Genomic DNA, 19560 nt, shown 5'->3' with positions numbered 1-19560 from the left:
CTTAAATCACTTACAGTCTCAAACTTATAGGTGATACTGCCAACATGGGGCGAAAGATTTTGTGGTGAGACCAGACAAAATTGGCATTTTATGGTCTAAATGCAAAAAATCTCTCGCAAATCCAACGTAGCACATCACTCAGTCACCTGAGCTGTCAAACTAGGTGACGGCAACAGTGTTATAGCTTTGTATCTCATCAGTAGGGATTGGATAGCTTGTTAGGATTAAAGGGAAAGTGTACAGGCAAATAGTAGAGGAAAAGCTGTTTCAGTCGGTCGAAATTTAAAGCTGAGGGCAAACATTCTGCCTTCAGCAAGTCAGTGATCCAAAGCACAAGGCCAAATATATACTTCAGTGGCCCAGTCAGAGTCCTGACTGGAATTCTACTGAGAATTTGTGGAAAGACTTGAAAACTGCTGTCAATAAGTGATCCCAAAATTATTTGAGAGAATGTAAGCATATCTGTCATAATGTTTAACATGTTACAGGTGAGCACAAAAATGACAAATTACAGCTATTAACATTCTTAGCTGTAATTGCAAAGCTCATTGAACATCATAGTCACTTGGTTGCAAAGTATCTTGTGGTAATGATTGGACTGAATAGGGTTCACAAAGCCAAGGATGGAAAGGAAGGTAAAGAAAAACTTCATGTCCAGTAGGACTGTATTTGAAATTAGTTTGTAAAGCAATGTAGTAAAAAATGTTTGTTGTTTGTGTTTTTGCAGAGGTAGGGGATATTTATGTCCTCATAGCTTGAATATACACACCAACTACCAAAATATATTCTGTATCGCAAATAGTTGAATGCAAATATGCTAACATACAGTATTTCCACAGAGAATCCACAGAATGCCCTGAGGTGCTAGTGTGTGTACTGCAATTTACACTGGGGCCGTAGTACTAGTAGGAAAACTTCTATAGACTCCCTCACCTATAGCAATAATGAATTTTGATGTTAAATATATTTTTACAAGGACTCCATATTCTATGTTTATAAAAATAACAATATTCAAAATCAGGGGATTCTCAAAAGTCTCTAACATTTTGTGTCCTAACAAAGGCTGAGATCAGCATTGCAGTTGTACTCTATCAGACTCTTAACTAGAACAATTAACTGTTGTTGTTTTTCTTGCTCTTCAGATCATTTCTGCTGCACAAACGCTGGCCCTCCACCCATCCAGCAAAATTGCAAAAGAGAACCTGGATGTATTTTGTGAAGCCTGGGAGTCTCAATTAAACGACATGTCCATCCTACTGAGAGAAATCAATGATGTGTTTGAAGGACGGAGAGGTACTGCGGGAGTTATTTTAGCTCTTGCCCATCGGCTATTTTAATCGTTTTGGACCCTCTTGAATGCAATAGAAATATCATATTTATCTATTTAAGTCATTACAGGGGTATTTTCATTTCAGCAACACTGTGCTACACACATGAAATGTGTATTCTATGCCAGAGGTTGTATACATCAAGGCATGTATTTTTTTAACTAAAATTTACAGATTTTGAATATTGCTTTTATTTTTCTGGCAGAGCTTTGATTAATTGACCATTAAATTCTTAAATTTTACTGTTGCATAAGCACTTAATCGCCCCATTAGTCATAGAACTGACAGGGCAAAGGCAGTAAGGTGATTTAAGCTGTTAAATGTCAAAAATAGATACAAGTAAGAAAACTCAGAGAGAGCTGATATGTCCCAGTTTTCAAGCCCGAAATGCCTTTGTAACATCACTATATTGGAGGCACTTTTCCTCATTTTCTGGGGTATTCACAGATGACAATTTTTAACCTGGCATGACATTGTAACTAAACACATTCTCTCAGTGACCAGCCTCTGTTTGAGAGACATGCAGACACCAACTCGCCAAGATCAACATTTCATTCTTCATGTTTAGGCGCTGCCAAAAATATTTTCTTGATAAAAGCATTGCGAGGTTTTTGGCGTTCTAATTTTCTTGATGTTTCTTGATACAATGATGTATAATGTCATTATTATATACTTTATATATAAAGAGCGGTAAGCTTGATGGCAAAGTAAAAAAAATCACAATGTTTAAGAAAACAATTTGCAGGAATTGTGTAAGGAAAGGACTGCTTTTTGTTACTAAACTCTGTACTTTCTTTAAATGAAAAGCTCAGCAGTACCTTCTGTTGCTACTTCACTGAAGTTGACAAACTAGGCTGTAAATGGCTAATGGTAACTAAATTATTCTCTGTGTGTTTTTTTTTATCGTGACACAATGTCTCTCATTTTGAAGCCCTGTGGTTTTGCCACATACTGTTATTAATGGTACCCAATCTGTAAGCCTGACAGGCCCTGGCAAAGTCATTGAACTGAGGAAGAATCCATCTAACACTCTCAAGTTTAAGAATGTTTTTGTGCTCCCATGAGATGCTTTCTCATAGTAAAACTCTGAACCATTTGTCTGCTTCTCGAGATGGTAGTAGGGGGTATATTAAAATACCACAGGGTTTCTATACCAGTGCAAAGTTTATGTTCAGTCAGACGGTTTTTACAGCGTTTTTCAGATGCCATAAAACAACTCAATCACATTTGTTGTAGCGCTCTTAAAATTTAACATGGCCGTTATAAGACGTCCTAGTTCCTAAATTGTGCTAAATCCCATTGTTAGGTTGAAATACAACTTTAATCTTTGTTTTATGTCTCATGCCAGGAGACAAGAGAACATACTTATCATTACCCAGACCAGGGGTGAGTAACAGAGCTTTCCTCTACTCGTTCAGTTTTTTTGTCATCATCGTTGGGCCTTCATTGTATTATTGTTTGTCCCTCCCAATTATTTAATATTAGTTTTAGTTTGCTTTTTTATTTGTTTTGCTCCGATCTGTGCTACTCAAGTTTTTGTTTGTTAAATCATTTCCCCCCTATAGAAACACTCTGCGAACCTGAAGACAGTAAAAGCAGTCAAGCTAGACGCTGAGGTAGGTTGACATGACTCGCAGACCATGATAAAAACATTCCTGAGCATGGATGATTAATATTGTGAAATTTCCACATAGGGGGAATCTGTCACCCTAGTCTAAGGGAAAAAAAATTAGATGAAGAAAGGTATCTTATGATTATGATCTTGAATGCACACAAGTTGCTATTCATAAACTTTCAGCATAGCGTAGTATAAAAGGTCTTGTCCAAACCCAAAGCAGAAAAGATAAGTAATACCACCATGTTAGTGGGCCTAACCTTAACCCAGCTATCTAACATGACGCAGAAGACCCTGTTTAAATGGTACTCCTGATCGATCTAAACCATTGATGTACGTCATCATGCATAGGATCTGATTTAATTAAAATTAAAATAAATTAACTAACTAAAAAAAATAATAATACATTTGCCTATAAAAGCTGTGTGTCCTACAGTTGGTGTAAAAAAAAAAGTTATAAGGATAGCAAATGGCAAAGAAAGTACATATTAGAAAGACCAAACTGCACCTTAGATGCCATAAATAAACCTACAGACTGTTCTGACCTTTTCTCATTCATTTCTTGGCCCGCTTTGTAAGATTTTAGTATATTTTCAACTTTTTCCTCCAGGCCATACTGATGGAAATCGGGAATGTTTTATTTTTCTCTACCTGAACCATTGCAGTGTTTGAATATACAGTAGCCATTTAATTTAATGGGGAAAAAAATACTGTCCTTCTGTCCTTTTTCAGGAGCAGAGCACTATAGCTAAACTTGGCCTTGAATTACGGCTGCTGACCTCTGACGTGGACTCTGAGAGTGACAAATGGGAGGACCAGGAGCACGAGATTGTGCGTCAGGGCCAGAGCATGTCCAGTATGGCTTATTCTATGTATCTCTTCACCAGGTAATGTACAGAACTCAGCCATAATAGTGACTAAATATTACACAGAAAAGACGGTACCTGTGACTGTTGTACATAGCTCTGTCTTTGAAGGGTTTGATCATCTCTTCAATTTGTAAAAATTGATCAAAGGGTGTTTTAATAAAGTTATTAGACACATATTGTTGGATCAACTATCAGAAGGCTCTCGATGTTGACATTTGTGAAAATCTGCATTGTAAAACTCTCACTATGAATATACTGAACAGCACAGCAGTACAGTGTCTATGAGCATGGTTTTCTGGCCCACTTACATTTTGTGGTATAGTCTTCTGAAACTACAGAACTTCTTAGAATCGGGGGAAAAAAATATCCTTAACATGGTATCATTGTACCTGTCAAGTGACGGCGTCATAAGCCAAATCACAAACAAAATTTCTTCAATTGCATCATTTCAAAAGCAAAACTTGACATTTTCTAAAATATGTATGTTACACATTGTTTCAGCTGTTGAAAGGGGCTGTTGAGGTGTCTAGGAATTTAGAGACGTTGGTCAACATCTAGCTTATGTTAACGTTCTGAGTTCTTTGAGAGCTATAAAGCAAGAAAGAAACTGAGGTATTGACTGAGTTGAAGAAGGGCTGAGACACATTGATCAAAGGAATAGTCTGGTTTACCTTGGACTCAAATTAATTCGTAGTCGACCATTAAGAGTCATCGACAGTCCAGGAAAACAGCATGAAAACAAAGAGGAGAGGGCAGAAAGAAGGACAGGGGATAAACAGAAATATTCAAGGGCTGGAGGAAAAGAGACAGTGCCAGGCAAAAAGTGCTTGTACAGATCAATATTAAGGACCGTATTCTAGTTAAGTATTTGAACCTTGTTAACAGAGCTTGCCACTCTGTTGTTTTTAGGAAACTCTGATTTCCAATACAGAGAATCCTTCAGTGGTCTCTTAAAATGGTCTCTCTTGGTTAGTGGATACTTTTTTGGAATAGGGAGATAGGTTCCCATTCACTTTGTATGTAGCATCCTGATTTATAGAGATTTAACGGCAGGTTGTAGTCTGTTGGTGTTGAAGGCACGATTTTTTCTCTTGTTGGCCTTTGTAGGTGTTTTAAAGGATTTGAATACTTGGTAACAGTATAGGGTTTTTCTAGTTGGTTAGGATGTGGGCCTTTGAGACGCCTTGTTTGTAAATGGAGTAAATTGTATGCTGTATTTTGTGTCGTGTGTTATTGTCATTATTAATAAACATTTGTTTAACCCAGTGTTCTGTAATGTATTACTCCTTCAAAAGCTACGCCAGACAAAGATCTCAAGTGCTTCCAATTACACCAACTGCTTGGGTATATTCCTGACATATCTTTCAAATTTAGGGGTGATTATTCTTCATTTTAATTACTTATTAGGCCACATGGTCTATCCCATATCACCCCCATGTTTGTAACAATATGTATGTAATTTAAAAATAAATCCATGTTCAATTTGCTGAATTTAGATTTGATCTTGCCTTTTCTTTACACTGTCGTTTTGGAATCTGCTGCACAAAACGTGTCTGAAGTCAGTAACAAAAAGAATTACAAAACAACCAATATATCGGCTAAGATTATCTTTAAAGAGGTCTCCTTTCTTTCAAGGCTTTCTTCAAGATAGGATTATCTAAATAATGAACATATATGGTTTATTAGAAATTTTTATAGTTGGACTGCATTGCAAATGTTATTATTTACTCCTTATTTTGGAAAACAGATGTTTTGATTTCATAGGACATTAGCTAATCACAACTGTTTTCACTTGTAGTTGAGTAGCCCTTTAATCCACAGCAAATATGATTCAAGTCCTTCTGAGTTCTAAGTTTTTTTTATGTTTTCTCCTGTCTGCAGCAAAATTCAATAATGTAGAAATAACTTCATAAAAATGTTGGTGATGGAAATTCTAAAGTTCCGATGTCTGAAACCTGTCATAGTCATGATATAGTACTGTACAGTAATTCTGATCTGACTTTGGAAGAACTTTTACTTTTCCTTTTTTAAAGTATTACCTAGTGTAAATGTTCCTCTGCTAATAGTAGCTATGAAAACTTGATTTGGGTTTCTGTGATTTGAATACCCTGACAGTGTGAACTAGCTCAGTGCTTTATCGGTAATGGTTCAATACTAACATCTTATGGTATCTTGAGAGTTTCTGTCGAGGGCAAGTTTTGGATTTAATCTGGATCAGCCCAGCTCTTCAGCTACTTTAATCAGTTCCTCAAGGATGTGGTTTGCTGTATTGTGGTATCATTGAGTTACATACAGCAGTGATGAACAGGTTAATTTCTTCTTCAAGTTCAAATTCCTCTTGCACTGAGGAGGAAAAAAGGCACATATCCACTTTTTGTACACAGTAGTTCCAGAAACTGAAAGTGTAAATGAATGTTTCTAAATATTGGTATTTCAGACTCTTTAGAAGGATGATAGTTTTCAAGCTAAAGTTATTTCAGGCACATACCAGTCGGAAACAATCTATGTAATACATTTTACTGTATTCTTTATTGATTTTCAGTAACTGCCTAGATGCAGGAGAGATTTGATTAATACAGTTTTTTAATCCTTCTGATTTAGAGGGGAGGGTCTCCTGAAGACAACCCAGGATTTATTCCACCAAGCTGAGGTACATGTGACTTTCACTTCTGAAAATTTAGCCTTCTTGTAGTTTATCAGGATTTTAAATGCACTCTGTCAGGAACATCATTAAAAGTAATGACTTTCAGTATTTTCCTTTCAGAAAGCCCAGCAATCGATATGTTATTAAAAGGCCTAACAGTCATTTGTCTTTCTTAACTGTTAAACTGCATCCTTGATCATGTGTTTGTATGCCTGAGACATCTGCAGATGCCTGATGAGACTTTGCAGCACTGCTTCACATAGAAACAATAATATGGTACCATACTGACAACAGCCTCTCTGTCCAGTGTTTCCTGTGTGGAAATGGAAAGTAACATTTTAACCCTAAAGTTTTCTGCTTTCTGAAGGTTTTTTTTTTAAAGTACAGTACCTATGGAATGCTGAAGTGAAGTAAAATGGAAAAAAACACAACAATAATAATTGGTGCAGTACTGAGATTTGGACATACAGTATGATATTTAACAAGGTCCCCTGCTTTTGAGTATGTATTGTGATTGTGTATTCCTTAATGGTTGGTTATTTTATCTAGTGAACACTAATTCATTTTAAGGAAAGCAAGTCTTCGGTATAAATGCTCAGATACTTCATAGATTAACGTAATTTGAATGAAGGGTGTTTTGAGGAGTGTTATGAAATTTCACTTAACATATTCCCAGTATTCGCAGTTAGTTATTTTCAGGGTCATGGATGTATAGGAATGCATAAATTCAATTTCTCTTTGGGTAATTTATTAAATAATATTAATAATATATAATAATATTTCTGATGTGCTATTTCACAGGGCGTCTTGAAAGTTTGCTGGCTTTGTTCCAGACAGAATGACAAATTAAAAAGACAAAGACCATGTAAATAAAAGATCTTATTTTAAAAAACAGTATTTTGACAATTTCATTGTGCTCTTTTCTTAGAAATTCTAATATTGCTAGGGTTTTTGTACGTTAAGTAATGAAACAGGAGTGGGTCTTTTCGAGACCTTCAAATGAGGAATATACCGTAAACCTTTCCTGGGTTTTAGTAAATCATGGAAGCGTTTTAACTGTGAGATCTAAAAATATTAATATATTTATGTGTTGTTGAAGTACTGAGCAGATTAAGCCTCATTCGATAGCCAGGAATGTTTTTTTATGATTGAGAGTTGAAACCATACATGAGTATTGAACATAAAATCTAGTGAATCAGTTACAATGTGCATTTTTATGCACAAAATATCATTTTGTTGTTCAAATGGACTGCTTTTCCATTTTTATTTTTGCAGGTGTTCTCTGAAGAGGGGCTTAAATTGTGTTCTACACTCCAGGCTTTCTCATCTCAGGTATGACAATAAATCACAATACCAGGAAATTAAAATCATTGCTAAGACTTTAATTTGTTTTTTTTTTTCAGGCCTGACATGGTAAATAATAAAGGTATATTTCCAGCCGTGCACCTTGAAGCCTCAGTAGCAGTATTTAATTAAAAGTCTCTCCTTGACAACCATTAATGGCTTCCATCCATCTTGGGAGACAAATTGGAGTCATTCTGTTCGCCTGCTTCTGTCGTCTTTGAGTTTCCAAACAGGCAGGAGGGAGAACGTAAAGCTGTGATCAGATATATTCATAGACTGAGCTGTTAAGTGCTGTAACATTAAAGGATAATGAGATACAGTGCCCTCCAAAAGTATGGGGACCAGAAAAGTTAAACTGTTATTTTTGCTTTAAATGAAATTTGGATTTGTATAACGTAGAAGTAGAATAGACATTTTAGTTTTGTGTAATTTCATGCATAATGTTATACATTGTTACGACAGTACTACTATGTTGTGGGTACACTGCGGTGTGCATTAGCATGGTAAGTAGTAGCCTACGTTTTTCATTCCTTTTGTACAGTTCAATAAAACTAACTTTAAGTTTACTTTCCCTGACAGGACATTCAGTCTTTTAACATGACACATTTGGTCACATCAGAACAAAGTTACCGTATGTATTGGGGCTGATTTACTTTAAAGTACAGACTATATAAGTCAGCATTTGGCTGTAAATCCCTTTAAATAACTTCATAAATGTACTACCCATTGAGCTCACTAAACTTCATGTCATCATTTGAGGTGCTTTGATACACCTATTTTGACTTATCTATTCTTTGTGTGTTCTGACTTCAGTTTATACTTCAGCATGTAAAATACATACTCAAATAAATTTAGATATGGAGTCTATGATTCTCCACTTTTTTGTCCTGAACTGTCTGGTTGTATCAGTCATATTTTTGAGGTACTGTAACCGTCATGCTGCATTGTGGAAACATCTTCTACATAACCAAAAAAAGTTTTCTTAAATTCAGAATACGTTCTGATGCTGCCATTAGTTGCCATCAATAAATACAAGTAAGGCAGTTCCACAGACCTGGCTACAATGTAAGTACAATGTTACCACTTCCTTAGTTCAAATTTTGCTCAGGAGTTTAAAGATGAACCAGGAGAATTTTATGGACAGACGAGGCAAACCTTTACCAAAACGATGAAAATGTGTTGAGGAAAAATGGAACTGCAGATACTCCAAAGAAACACCACCTCTTCTGTGGCCATCTCTAGAAGTTTTGTGGAAATCCATGTACTACATCCTACTGCGTGTTTCAGTGTCATCTAGGAAAGAGTGGGTTTTGGCCCAGGTGCCTTTTCAGAGCAATGTAATTTTAGGATCTATTTTTTAACAGGATTTTCTGAACTGTTAAGTATTACAATTTAATGAAATTATACATTCCTTTTCCTTAGCTGGGAGATGATGAGAAAGCTCTCATTGTATCTGAGAAAGAGAAGCTTGGAGCCTTATGTCAGCAACTGCAGGTCACTGCAAAAACACCTGTACAAGGCAAGAATGCAACTTTCATGAAGGTACAGTACTTCAACTCTTTGTCAATATTATGTCTGTATACGTTTTAAATAATTAGCTAATGGAGATCCCTTGATATAGTTGATCATGTAAAATTGATCTGGATAGTTCTGTTGGGGAAAGTTTAAAAATGATATATTAAAAGCACTTAAGGACGCTAGGACTTTTGGACATTATGCCTTTTAAAATCAATGCTCCCCATAAAAGTTGTAATACATTTTTCTAACTAATGGATTTTAACCCAGAGAGTTAAAAGAATTAAAGTATTTTGTCTTCATTATTGGATTTTAATTAGCTAGTCTTAGCCAACGGGTATTTCAAATGCCATCCAAACTGATTTAGTGTTTGTTGGTACACAGCTGAAGGCAAGTAGTGAGATTTTCTAAAACACTTTATGAAAGTATCATCAAATTCAATTGCAAACGTCAATAGTTTTACAGAATTCAATTGTGGAACATGTGGATGGGCTCATTTAGTTCTTTTCTGATAAACCAGCACTGCCCCATGGTCTTCTGGGATGCCACTGATCCACTCTCCTGTCATATTTGACGCTAAGTGGATTTAGCTCTCTGAACTGATTGAGTGGTCTGAGAAAAAACCAGAGAAAGCAAGCCTCTTCTTAAGCTTCCTAGAAAAGCAAACAATTTCTTCAAAGTACCATTTAACAAGGATTAAAAATATGGGTTTAAGGAAAATGTCAGTATGGATCTTAGCAATATCGGAACTAAATCTTTGACCCCTGATCCATTTTTCCGATTGATTTTGCTTCTGATTCATCTCTTCAGGTTGATTCATCTATTCAGAACACCAAAAACATCATGACAGTGGTGGTGTATCTCCTTCCTGTTTGTTATAAGTTAATCAGAAAGGTAAGCATACAGTTATATTTACTGAACAAACTAAATTCTCACCCTTATTATTCAAATACATAATATTATAAACCATGCTTCTCATTCATTTACATCTTGATGGTAAAACTGAGCAGTGTTAGTTTAATTCTTCAGTTGCTCTGCTCAATACCTAGAGCAATTGGAGAGCTAACCAACTGGAAAGCTATTCATGACAGACATCAAAATAAAAGAGTCTCCAAGTTAAAATACCACAGGCTTTTTCAAAAGAAGACATAAAACTTCTAAAGTGTCTTTGAAAGAAGTCAGGAAGGTGTTATCTTAGGAACCCAAATTGCCTGCAATATATAGAACCAAAACATATATTTTTAAAAAGTGCTGTTTTATGGACTCCAAGTGGCACATTTCAAGAGATAATAGATCAGATACTCATGTTTTTTATCAGATCACAGAGCTGTACTTCAAACTTATTAACTCAGTTTATTGCATTTATTCAGAAGCTTTTTTTTAAGTATTTCACTTGTTATAAGACTAGTGTCATTAAAGTATACTCATCTTAAGGTAATGTCATGCTGTTTCGTAGCACCATGTGATAGTTTTAATAATTTGCTATTTGAATTCTAAATATGTTAACTAGAGTCAAAATGACTAGACTTAGACTTCTCCAGTCTATGCTAAATGTAAAGCACTTTGGAACTTCCAGTGTGCATTTGTACCTGATGTGGGTATTGTCCTCATTCCCTTTACATTGGCTTGCAGTAAAATGCAACTGGTGGTTCCCTATTGTGTAAGTATGAAAAGCAAGTAAAGGATTTGATTTTTTTTAAAAAAGCTTCCCAATAAAATTTCACTAAATTACAGGGAAATTGTATTGCTCTTGTAACTAAAAAATTACACTTAACAGAAAAGGTGTGCCCATTACAAATGCTCACTCTTTGTTCCTTTTGTAAGCATCCAAGGATCTGATTAGTTACAATGCAGATTTCGTTAGAAAATGAATTGTTTAACATTTTTGCAGTACATGTCTGAGAAGAGCAGTCTGGGATCCCCTCAGAGTTGGAGAGAGAAACAGCTGCCAACACCTATTAATGAAGATGCTCTCGATAGAAAGAATGCCAATGGCTTCGGAGTAAAATCGCTGGAACACCACATGTCCAACCTCACTTTTCTTGAGAGCAAGTAACACTGCCCACCTGGACTAAATTAAGCCTTTATGGTTGTTGGGATTCATTAGCAAGGCTCCTTCATCAACCTCCCAAATAAGCTAGCCATTCCCAGCTGCCTCCATTCGGTGTATACCACCTGGCACTCACAGAATGTCATTAAAAGACATTACAGAGCTCTGCCGAGGAAAATACAAACTGGCATCGCTGTGCATCATTTCAGTGCTTTTTGATGTGATTTTAGCCTTCATTGAATAGATTTGTAGAAATTTAAAAAAAAAAACAAGGAAAATAACTGAAAACAGTGCATGTTTTGTCGGTGGAAAAAGCCTAATGGAAACTACAAATTAGAACTAAGGGCAGTAAGACCGGGTTCTACTCACAAATATTCAGCCGTGTACAGTAAATAATGACAAGCAACCCCTGATTACATTGATCTTAAACTACCTAGTGTTGTTTACAGAAAGGTAGTTCAAGGTAAGTGCCTGTCAAGGTTTTTGAAAAGAGCACATCATTTTACAATGCTAACACCAAAAAAATGCCGTTTTTAAATCCTTTCTGGGACTGGGACTATGCATGAACTGTCACCATGACTGAATGAAGCCAGATGTAGCATCAAGTAGAGAAGTAGGGAGGTGGGTACTTTTCCAATACCTGGTTCATTGAACATTAACTAAAAAAAAGTACCCACCCAGTTTTTGTTTTATTGACCATTAGTTGAAATAGATATTACATCAAGTGAGAAATGTATTTTTAAAAGAAAGCTCTCAATTAAAGGAGAGTACATTAGAATTTGTTAGCAGTACTGGAACTGCATGGATGAGCTTGTACGTGTGAGTTCCTACAAAGCAATGAAGTGTCTCAAACAAGCACAGTAAATTTTACAAAAACAATTCTGTCACCTCATCTCCCCTTCTGTTTTCTTCCACGCTTTATACAATTCACGGCACGTGGCACACCACACATTCAAAGAAAAGAACGATACCAAATTCCTTTGCTTACATAATTACAACCTGACTGAGTAACTGTATATAAATGTCCTGAAGATTCAAAGATGCTGCTAAACTGGTCATTTACAAAAAAAAAAATCTTTGGAGTTGTCATGTATCTTGTATGAAATGTAGTGAAAATCTACTGTTTAGGAGTAAATGTTGATTATAGTAAGTTCTGGACCATTAATCCTTTGATTGCAGAATAACATGATATTTTAGGACTGTCTTACATAGAATATATATAACAGTATATTTTAAGTATACAGAAAAATACTATTCTGATTTTACGTACATTTCTTTAGATTTAGATTTTCTCTATTCTCAAAATACCAATTCTATGACATCTGAAGAGCTGTCCTCTCCTTTAAAACCATAGGGTTGGTTATAACCTTGTGACAGAGTGTCTAAATACTGTGTATTTCTCTTGTGCTAATACATTTTCACCTTTTAAAAACTAAGGCCCTGAGTCAGAATGCACATCCATAATCAAAGGGTTAATGTTCTACCTAATTGACATGTCATTGCCTGAACATAAATGTCTTGCCAGTCTGGTACTTTGCAAATGGGTTAGGAAAATAAAGCATGAATGAACTACTGAGCACATTTGTAGTGTAGAAGACTTGTACCATATTTATTTTTCATGTAAAGTCAAGTTTTTTTTACAATTCTCTAACCTGTAAAATTATATTTTTCAAATAAAAATCTTAATTTACAACACCTCAATCTGGAATGGTATTGGCTTTGTTTTCCGAGTATATATCTAAGCACTTACTTCTTCCTCCTTTCAAAAAGCAGTTCCCATATCATTCACTCTTGTTTTTTCAACTGTGAAACAAACCAAAAGAAAACTGTGCTTTCTTTACATGTTTTCCCCTTTAAATCTAATGGGACCTTCAAACTCTCAAAACCGTAGCTGAAAACCAAAGCTGCATTTTCTTGACATCCCTTCTGCATTCAAGAGCGGGCTTTAAACGCTGCATAAGCACACAGCTATTTGTACAAAGCTGCTAACAATCCAGCAGTTCCTCTTGTCAGCACGGCTCTGGAGTGGTGTTCTGTCTCTTGGAGACAATCTCCTCGTACTCTGTTGGGGTCAGCAGTCCTTGAGTAACAATCTTACTTTCTTCAAATTTAGGCAGCACCACAGCAATGTAGCCTTCTGTGGATGGCTAGTGAGAGAAAGAGGAATAATCATTTAGACATCTTTAATCGGCACTCTCCAATCCTGCTTTTTGAGGAGTGTCTCTGGAGTGTTTCTCTTTAAAGCAGAAACACTTGGGAGATTTTAAATGAGTCCAGTTAAACTAATAATGAATTAATCTAAGAGATTAATTGAAACATGAAAATAACTGCCCTCCGCAGCAAGGATTGGACATCCCTGCCTTAAATACTGTATTGAATCTGAAGAAAATATAGTAGATAAGTTTTGCACAGTATTCACAGTACATCATTTCAGAAAGCACAACTGCACTATTCCTTGGTCCCACATAGAGACAAACATATTGGACAACTGGAAGATAGTGAACTTTTTAAATCATTTTAGTTTAATAAATTATTAATAACTATTTAAACTTTTTTTAGATAACTATTGTTATTGTTATTATTATTATCCATAAAGGTTCATTTCAGATACTAGTTAAGCATGTTTTTTTTCAAGAAACCGAGTAAAACTGGAAAGTTGTGGTTCCAAAAGCTACACTAAGTATTTCTTATTTTGAAAGGTTATAAAACACTGTGACAGCTCACAGAAAATGATGATGCACATTACATTTCAAGCGGAAATTTGGATCAGGCACTGAAATTGACACTAGCATATTTACAGGTAGTGGACAAAGAAAAGGTAACATCTGGGTAAAGAGGGACACTACATATCAAAAGGACTTCCACATAGGTGTGGCTCATGCATTAATTCAGCAGATAACATACCAGCATGCTTTGGGCCATTTATAAACATGTCATCCATGTATATAAATGGACAGTCCAGGTTGCCTCTAATTATGGCTAGCCATGGCTGTAAGAGGAGACCTCAGTGACTGGAAAGAAGGGTTTGTGGGTTTGGCTGGAGATTCACTGACCAAGATGGCTCAACTTCATGCTTCACAAGCAACAGTGTCTAAGGTGATGTCAACATGAAACTCCAAGGCAAAGCCATCATCAGCAAAGGTTAACAGTGGACAGAAGCTCTCAATCCAGAATGGTTAACGTACTTGGGCTTCACATTTATTAAAAGTGATTCTTTTGATTGCCTCGAGCACTTCACCACATTCTCTCCTTTAGATCTCCTCAGAGCCGGATTCCATATTCAGGTGGAAGTGCACAAACCGCTCATCATACCCGGCAGTGGATGTTTGTGAGTCCAGTGGTACAAAGAGCAAAGGAAGTGAACTACCACCCCGTGGAGAAACGTGATGTGGTCAGGTGAATCATCCTTCACCAAGTTCTTGACAAACAGAGGAGTTCTCATGTGGTGTCAAAGTAAACTAATCTACTGTCCTGAGTGCTTGGCTCCAGCAGTGAAGGGTTCTGGTGGTTTTACTATGTTATATAAATCTATATCTTAAATATTTTTCTGGCATGGTTTAGGAGCACTCATTAGAAGGCCAAGTCAATGCTCATCACTAGTTAATGGTGCTGAGTGATCATCTTCACCCCAAGTTGCAGCATTTCTCTCCTGCTGCAAGGGGTGTCTTCCGGGTTGACAATGCCCTCATCCACTGAGCAAGTGGTCACCTTATGGTTTGATGAGCACAAATATTATCCATACATTATGGCCTTCTCAGCCACCAGAACCCAACCCGATCGAGGAATTATGGGATATTCTGGTAAGACGCCTGAGACAGCATTTTTCACCTCCATTACCCAGATGTGAGTTGATAAGATTTTTTTTCAGGAAGAATGGTGCCACATCCCTCTTGCAGAACTCCTCCTGGTGGACTCCATAACACAGAGCACACAGGTCATACTGGTCACACATGGTGGACCAGAGCCCTATTAGTAATATTACATTTGTGTTTCCATTTTTTTGTCCACTACTTGTACATCCACATAATTAGGCTAAAGTTTCCCTTCAGTGTAAAACTACCACATTCAAACTTTCAACAGCAAAAGACCTCACCTTTTCCAATAACAGATTTGGATTTGTGAGGATGTCTTCATTTACTTCTAACAGGCGTCCTCTGATACAGCTAGAAAAGATACAGCACAAAAATCATGATTTTCACAATTTTCCACTAATGGAAATCTAAAACCTTCAAACTCATTTGCATTTATAATACAAATTTGTACAACATTCCTCTGCCACTGTTGAACCGTGGCACAATGCATTCAGAAGACAAACTGCTATGAAGAAATTGACGATACACTGCTATGTTTAATGTGGCGTCAACAAGTCTGAATACTCAAATATCACTGGTTTATTAAAATGAATAAGATCTTCCTCATTAATTGCCAGACTCTCCCACTATCAAGTAATCTACTGTCTGGGGTGATCAAGGTATGACTCACGAATCCACTAATGTAGTATTCAAGACTAGAATAGTATAACCACAGTCAACAGCTGAAAAACAATACTTAATCTCTGTTCAAATTACAAGCACAAATACATTTAAAATCTATTGTATTTATTAATGAACAATACTTAAAACGTGGGATCTAAAACTTCAAAAATAAAGTCGCTACTCACAAAGTAATGCTAACTGCAGTTCAGTTGGAGCCATACCAATAAGACATTTAGATATAAAATAGGTTCCAAAATTCAAGACTACTGCTCTTCTCACCATTGAATTTCTTAAAAATACTCTAAAATATGAAAACAATTGTAGTCAGAAGTGTGATTTGTAACTAATTCACATTTCTGAAACTCAAAGGCATCCGCTGCAGGCATCGTGTACATGCAAGACACAAGAACCGAGGATATGAAGAAGATTAAAATCAAGGAAATGTGACATCTTTGTACATGTCTTACCTAAAAATAGTATATTCTTCTCCATCTGTGCATGTTATTCTACAAAGAGGCGCAAACTCCGTGAGAAACTGTCCACCCTAGAAAATGAAATAAAGGGATAAAACATTTTATTACAAGGGCAGTAGTGGGATGAAATAATTTATGTTTTAAATATACAGAAATATATTTATTGCTCACACATACTTCTTCAAATGATATCTCTGCTGTTTAGTAGCTGTATTACTTCGTACACCCCTTTCAACATGCTTATGGCTTGTAATGATATTTGTAATTTGGGAACATTTTCAAACTAAAATTGATGTTATCCCCCCATGATTTTAAAACAATTTTTACCTTGTACCTTGGTAGTATCGGAGAAATTATTGACTCAATACTTGATGTAATTTACATTTAACCAGCAGCACATGATACAGCAGGCTAATGCTTTCAGTCAGTGTAATAAGCCTCCATCAACTAACAAACAACACTGAGAGGACTGTCACAAGTATCACCAAACTGCAAAGAAGGAACCTGTTCATGCATGTCACATGCTGTATGCAGAGGCTTGAGAAATACCCTTTTTGATTTCCCGGACACTTTGTTCTGAAGTCGGCTGCAGTTGGCACTGATCTGGTAATTGATGCTCTTGATTTTCTTCCCACGTTGTAAAATGGGATGCGATTCCGCAAGTGTGACGATACAGATTCTGTTAAAAAAAAAGAAAAGACAAGCACCACACTTAGAGCCACCACCCTAAAGAAGAACGGTGAAAGGGTTTTCCGGCAGGTTATGAACTTGGGGGTGCAAATCAGATGCAGTCTGAATCCCTGACTGCAGTGTGGATACAGCTTTTGAGACGCATCCAATCAAAGAGGAAACTTTAACAGCAGCAATGGAAATTAATCTTTTTAGTATTAAGCTCATGAAGACAAATGGAGACTATTATTTAATGCGGAAATGCAGAATGAGAGAGATACAAGAAGCTAATCCTTTCTGTTTGTGGATCTGTCTAATCCCACCTAAAAGTCAATTTTATATATATTTTTGTAAGTGGGAAATGTTTTTCTTCCGAACATTTCGATTTGAACAGGTTGTACGTAACATCTGCGTTGCCACAGGGGCTTCTTAAGATTTTTAGATCATTCTAGAACTTGTCACAAAGCAAGCCCTGCGGCTTCATACAAAACAGCTGTCCAACTGCATTTCATTCATTTAAACATGGCTGACAGTCAGCCATTTCCACCTATCACAACATTTCTGTGGTTGACAATTTTGACAAGTTAAAATGCCTTAATGCAGACTTCAATACGAGCCACATCAACGACCTTATTCACAGACTACATTCTTCCCCAACTCTAAATGTCAGAAAGTCTTTGGACAACTGGAAACTAACAAATCTAAGTGATAATGTTTTTTTTTTAATTATGTTTGAACTAAACCACTCATTTCCAAACAACTGAAAGTGGCTACTTAATATTAAGGTTGTCATAGAAACAGCTGGTTCCCAAGCAGTACTTAAGCTAATTAGAAAACAGCATGCTTGTTCTGCAGATCTGCATGTAAAATCCCCAATAAAACACATTTACTGTCAGAAGGCATTTGATACAAAAGATGTGCTAAAGTACTCTTATACCAACTTAATAATAAGCTAAGGTTAATCTTTTTTAATACAAGTGTATTTTATTTGATCCTTATAACAGAATGTCCTCTTTCAATATGCAGCCAGGAACTTAAGGAGAGGATATTTCTACCAAACAGCCTCAGTGCAAACGTAAAATGTTTTTATTGTACCATTTTAAGTCATTTTTTGAAGGTTAAAAAGGACATTTACAAAACAACTGATCTTTATTTTATACACATAAAGACTTTTTTGGGTATAATAAAAAATACAAAAACATCTCCTATGCAGCAACAATCCAGTACAAACAGCACTGGATATTCAAGGTGAAAGATGCTTTAAAAAATCCCTTTTTGAGTAATTTATGTGTATTTGTGTATCAGAGCATGTATGCATCTTGTAAAATGAACCTGAGTCACAAACAAAGCTCAGATGAATCTTAGAACAAACACAATTTCAAACATGAAAAAAAAAGGGCAAGACCACTGCACTGTTATAAATGTATATAATTTTATATAAGCTTTCATAGGTTTATATACACGTTAGCTAAATAAAGTTTTTATTTCTACAATAAAAAAATATTTCTACATTCTCAGGTCTTTTAGGTTTTGTTCTTTTTCATCCAAAAATCGCAAAGGGGAGCTAAAGTATGTATTATTAATAACTAAGCAATCTTTGCCGAAATTGGTTACACTACAAATTGTTTCTGTAAATTAAACATCAATTAAAAAATAATTTCTGTACTTACCTATTGGAATGCTGCAGAATGCAATGGTCCTCACACGGTTTATTCTTCAAATCTTGATTATAAAAAGTCGTAATGTCATGCAAATGTAATGTTAAATATACAGTAATGATATAGTAAAATCAAATACAAAGCGTGCAATAATATTAACATTCAATACAACAAACTGTATTATAAATTTAAACTTTGAAATATATATATCATTTTTCCTAAAATATTTCTCTCTCCATGTACCTTATTGATTAAGGCATAACCTCAAAAAAGGTTAAAATCTGTTTAAATACTGAAGTTGCTCTCTCGCTCAAGAACAGTTTAAACGGACAAGAACTAATTTACGTACCTGTTTTATACCATCGGGTAAAATACCGGTCAATAACAGAAGGAGTTCCGTCATTATTCACACCTTCCATCGATAAAGATAAACAATCTGGATTACTTTAAAGTAATTTGATTTTATATACAGCACAAAATTGTATTACAATATTTTAACAGTGGGACTCGAAACACCGTCACACCACAAATTTGATTTCTTCCGTACGCCAGTAAATATTTCCGAGTGCCTCACGAACTGCGCGGATTCGTTCCTATTGAGTTAATGCACAACCTCTCGGTGTATTACTGACACCTACTGTATCTATGTAAAATGCAAAAAGTGAAATTAAGAAAATTCTGACATAATAATAACAACTAGTCCAGTTGACCTAAGAAATGAAAGAATAATTTTATATCTCTTCCCTACATTTACATATTAACATAATCCAGAAAATTAATTTCAAAGACACCTTCTATCCACAACACCATACCCTAGATCTGTTTCAGAATTCCTTATAATGCTTTTCAACCTGTTAATTAGAATTCCTTTTTATTTATTGCAATTTATCTTGCATATTTCATTTCAAAGGGTCGCAAAG

At 35.7% G+C, this 19560-nt stretch overlaps 2 protein-coding genes across 6 annotated transcripts in view; one reads left to right on the top strand and one right to left on the bottom strand.

Annotated features, from left to right (window-relative positions):
* Positions 1–13064, top strand: part of ctnnal1 (catenin alpha like 1) — a 100915-nt gene extending 87851 nt beyond the window's left edge. For 2 of the 5 annotated variants that reach the window (XM_088929392.1, XM_088929391.1), the window contains exons 11-19: positions 1143–1293; positions 2677–2714; positions 2894–2944; positions 3676–3830; positions 6414–6462; positions 7732–7788; positions 9223–9342; positions 10126–10209; positions 11207–13064. In XM_088929392.1, coding sequence (XP_088785518.1) covers positions 1143–1293; positions 2677–2714; positions 2894–2944; positions 3676–3830; positions 6414–6462; positions 7732–7788; positions 9223–9342; positions 10126–10209; positions 11207–11371 — 870 coding nt within the window. In that variant the 3' untranslated portion in view covers positions 11372–13064. Of the gene's footprint in view, positions 1–1142; positions 1294–2676; positions 2715–2893; positions 2945–3675; positions 3831–6413; positions 6463–7257; positions 9343–10125; positions 10210–11206 lie in introns of those variants that run through there. The other 3 variants (XM_088929393.1, XR_016093853.1, XM_088929394.1) reach the window with 3 other exon arrangements.
* Positions 12953–19185, bottom strand: abitram (actin binding transcription modulator). Its single transcript, XM_088929395.1, has 6 exons — positions 18990–19185; positions 18653–18704; positions 16863–16992; positions 16308–16384; positions 15459–15528; positions 12953–13512 (listed from the first exon to the last, which is right to left on the bottom strand). The coding sequence occupies exons 1-6, from the start codon at positions 19057–19059 to the stop codon at positions 13375–13377; spliced, it is 537 nt and encodes a 178-aa protein (XP_088785521.1). The 5' UTR covers positions 19060–19185; the 3' UTR covers positions 12953–13374.
* Between the last annotated feature and the right edge of the window lie 375 nt (positions 19186–19560).

This window comes from Atractosteus spatula, chromosome 12, assembly GCF_055471065.1.
Source record: "Atractosteus spatula isolate fAtrSpa1 chromosome 12, fAtrSpa1.hap1, whole genome shotgun sequence".
Classification (NCBI taxonomy): domain Eukaryota; kingdom Metazoa; phylum Chordata; class Actinopteri; order Semionotiformes; family Lepisosteidae; genus Atractosteus; species Atractosteus spatula.
The sequence above is the reverse complement of the archived record's forward strand: the minus strand, read 5'-3'. Positions and strand labels throughout refer to the sequence as shown.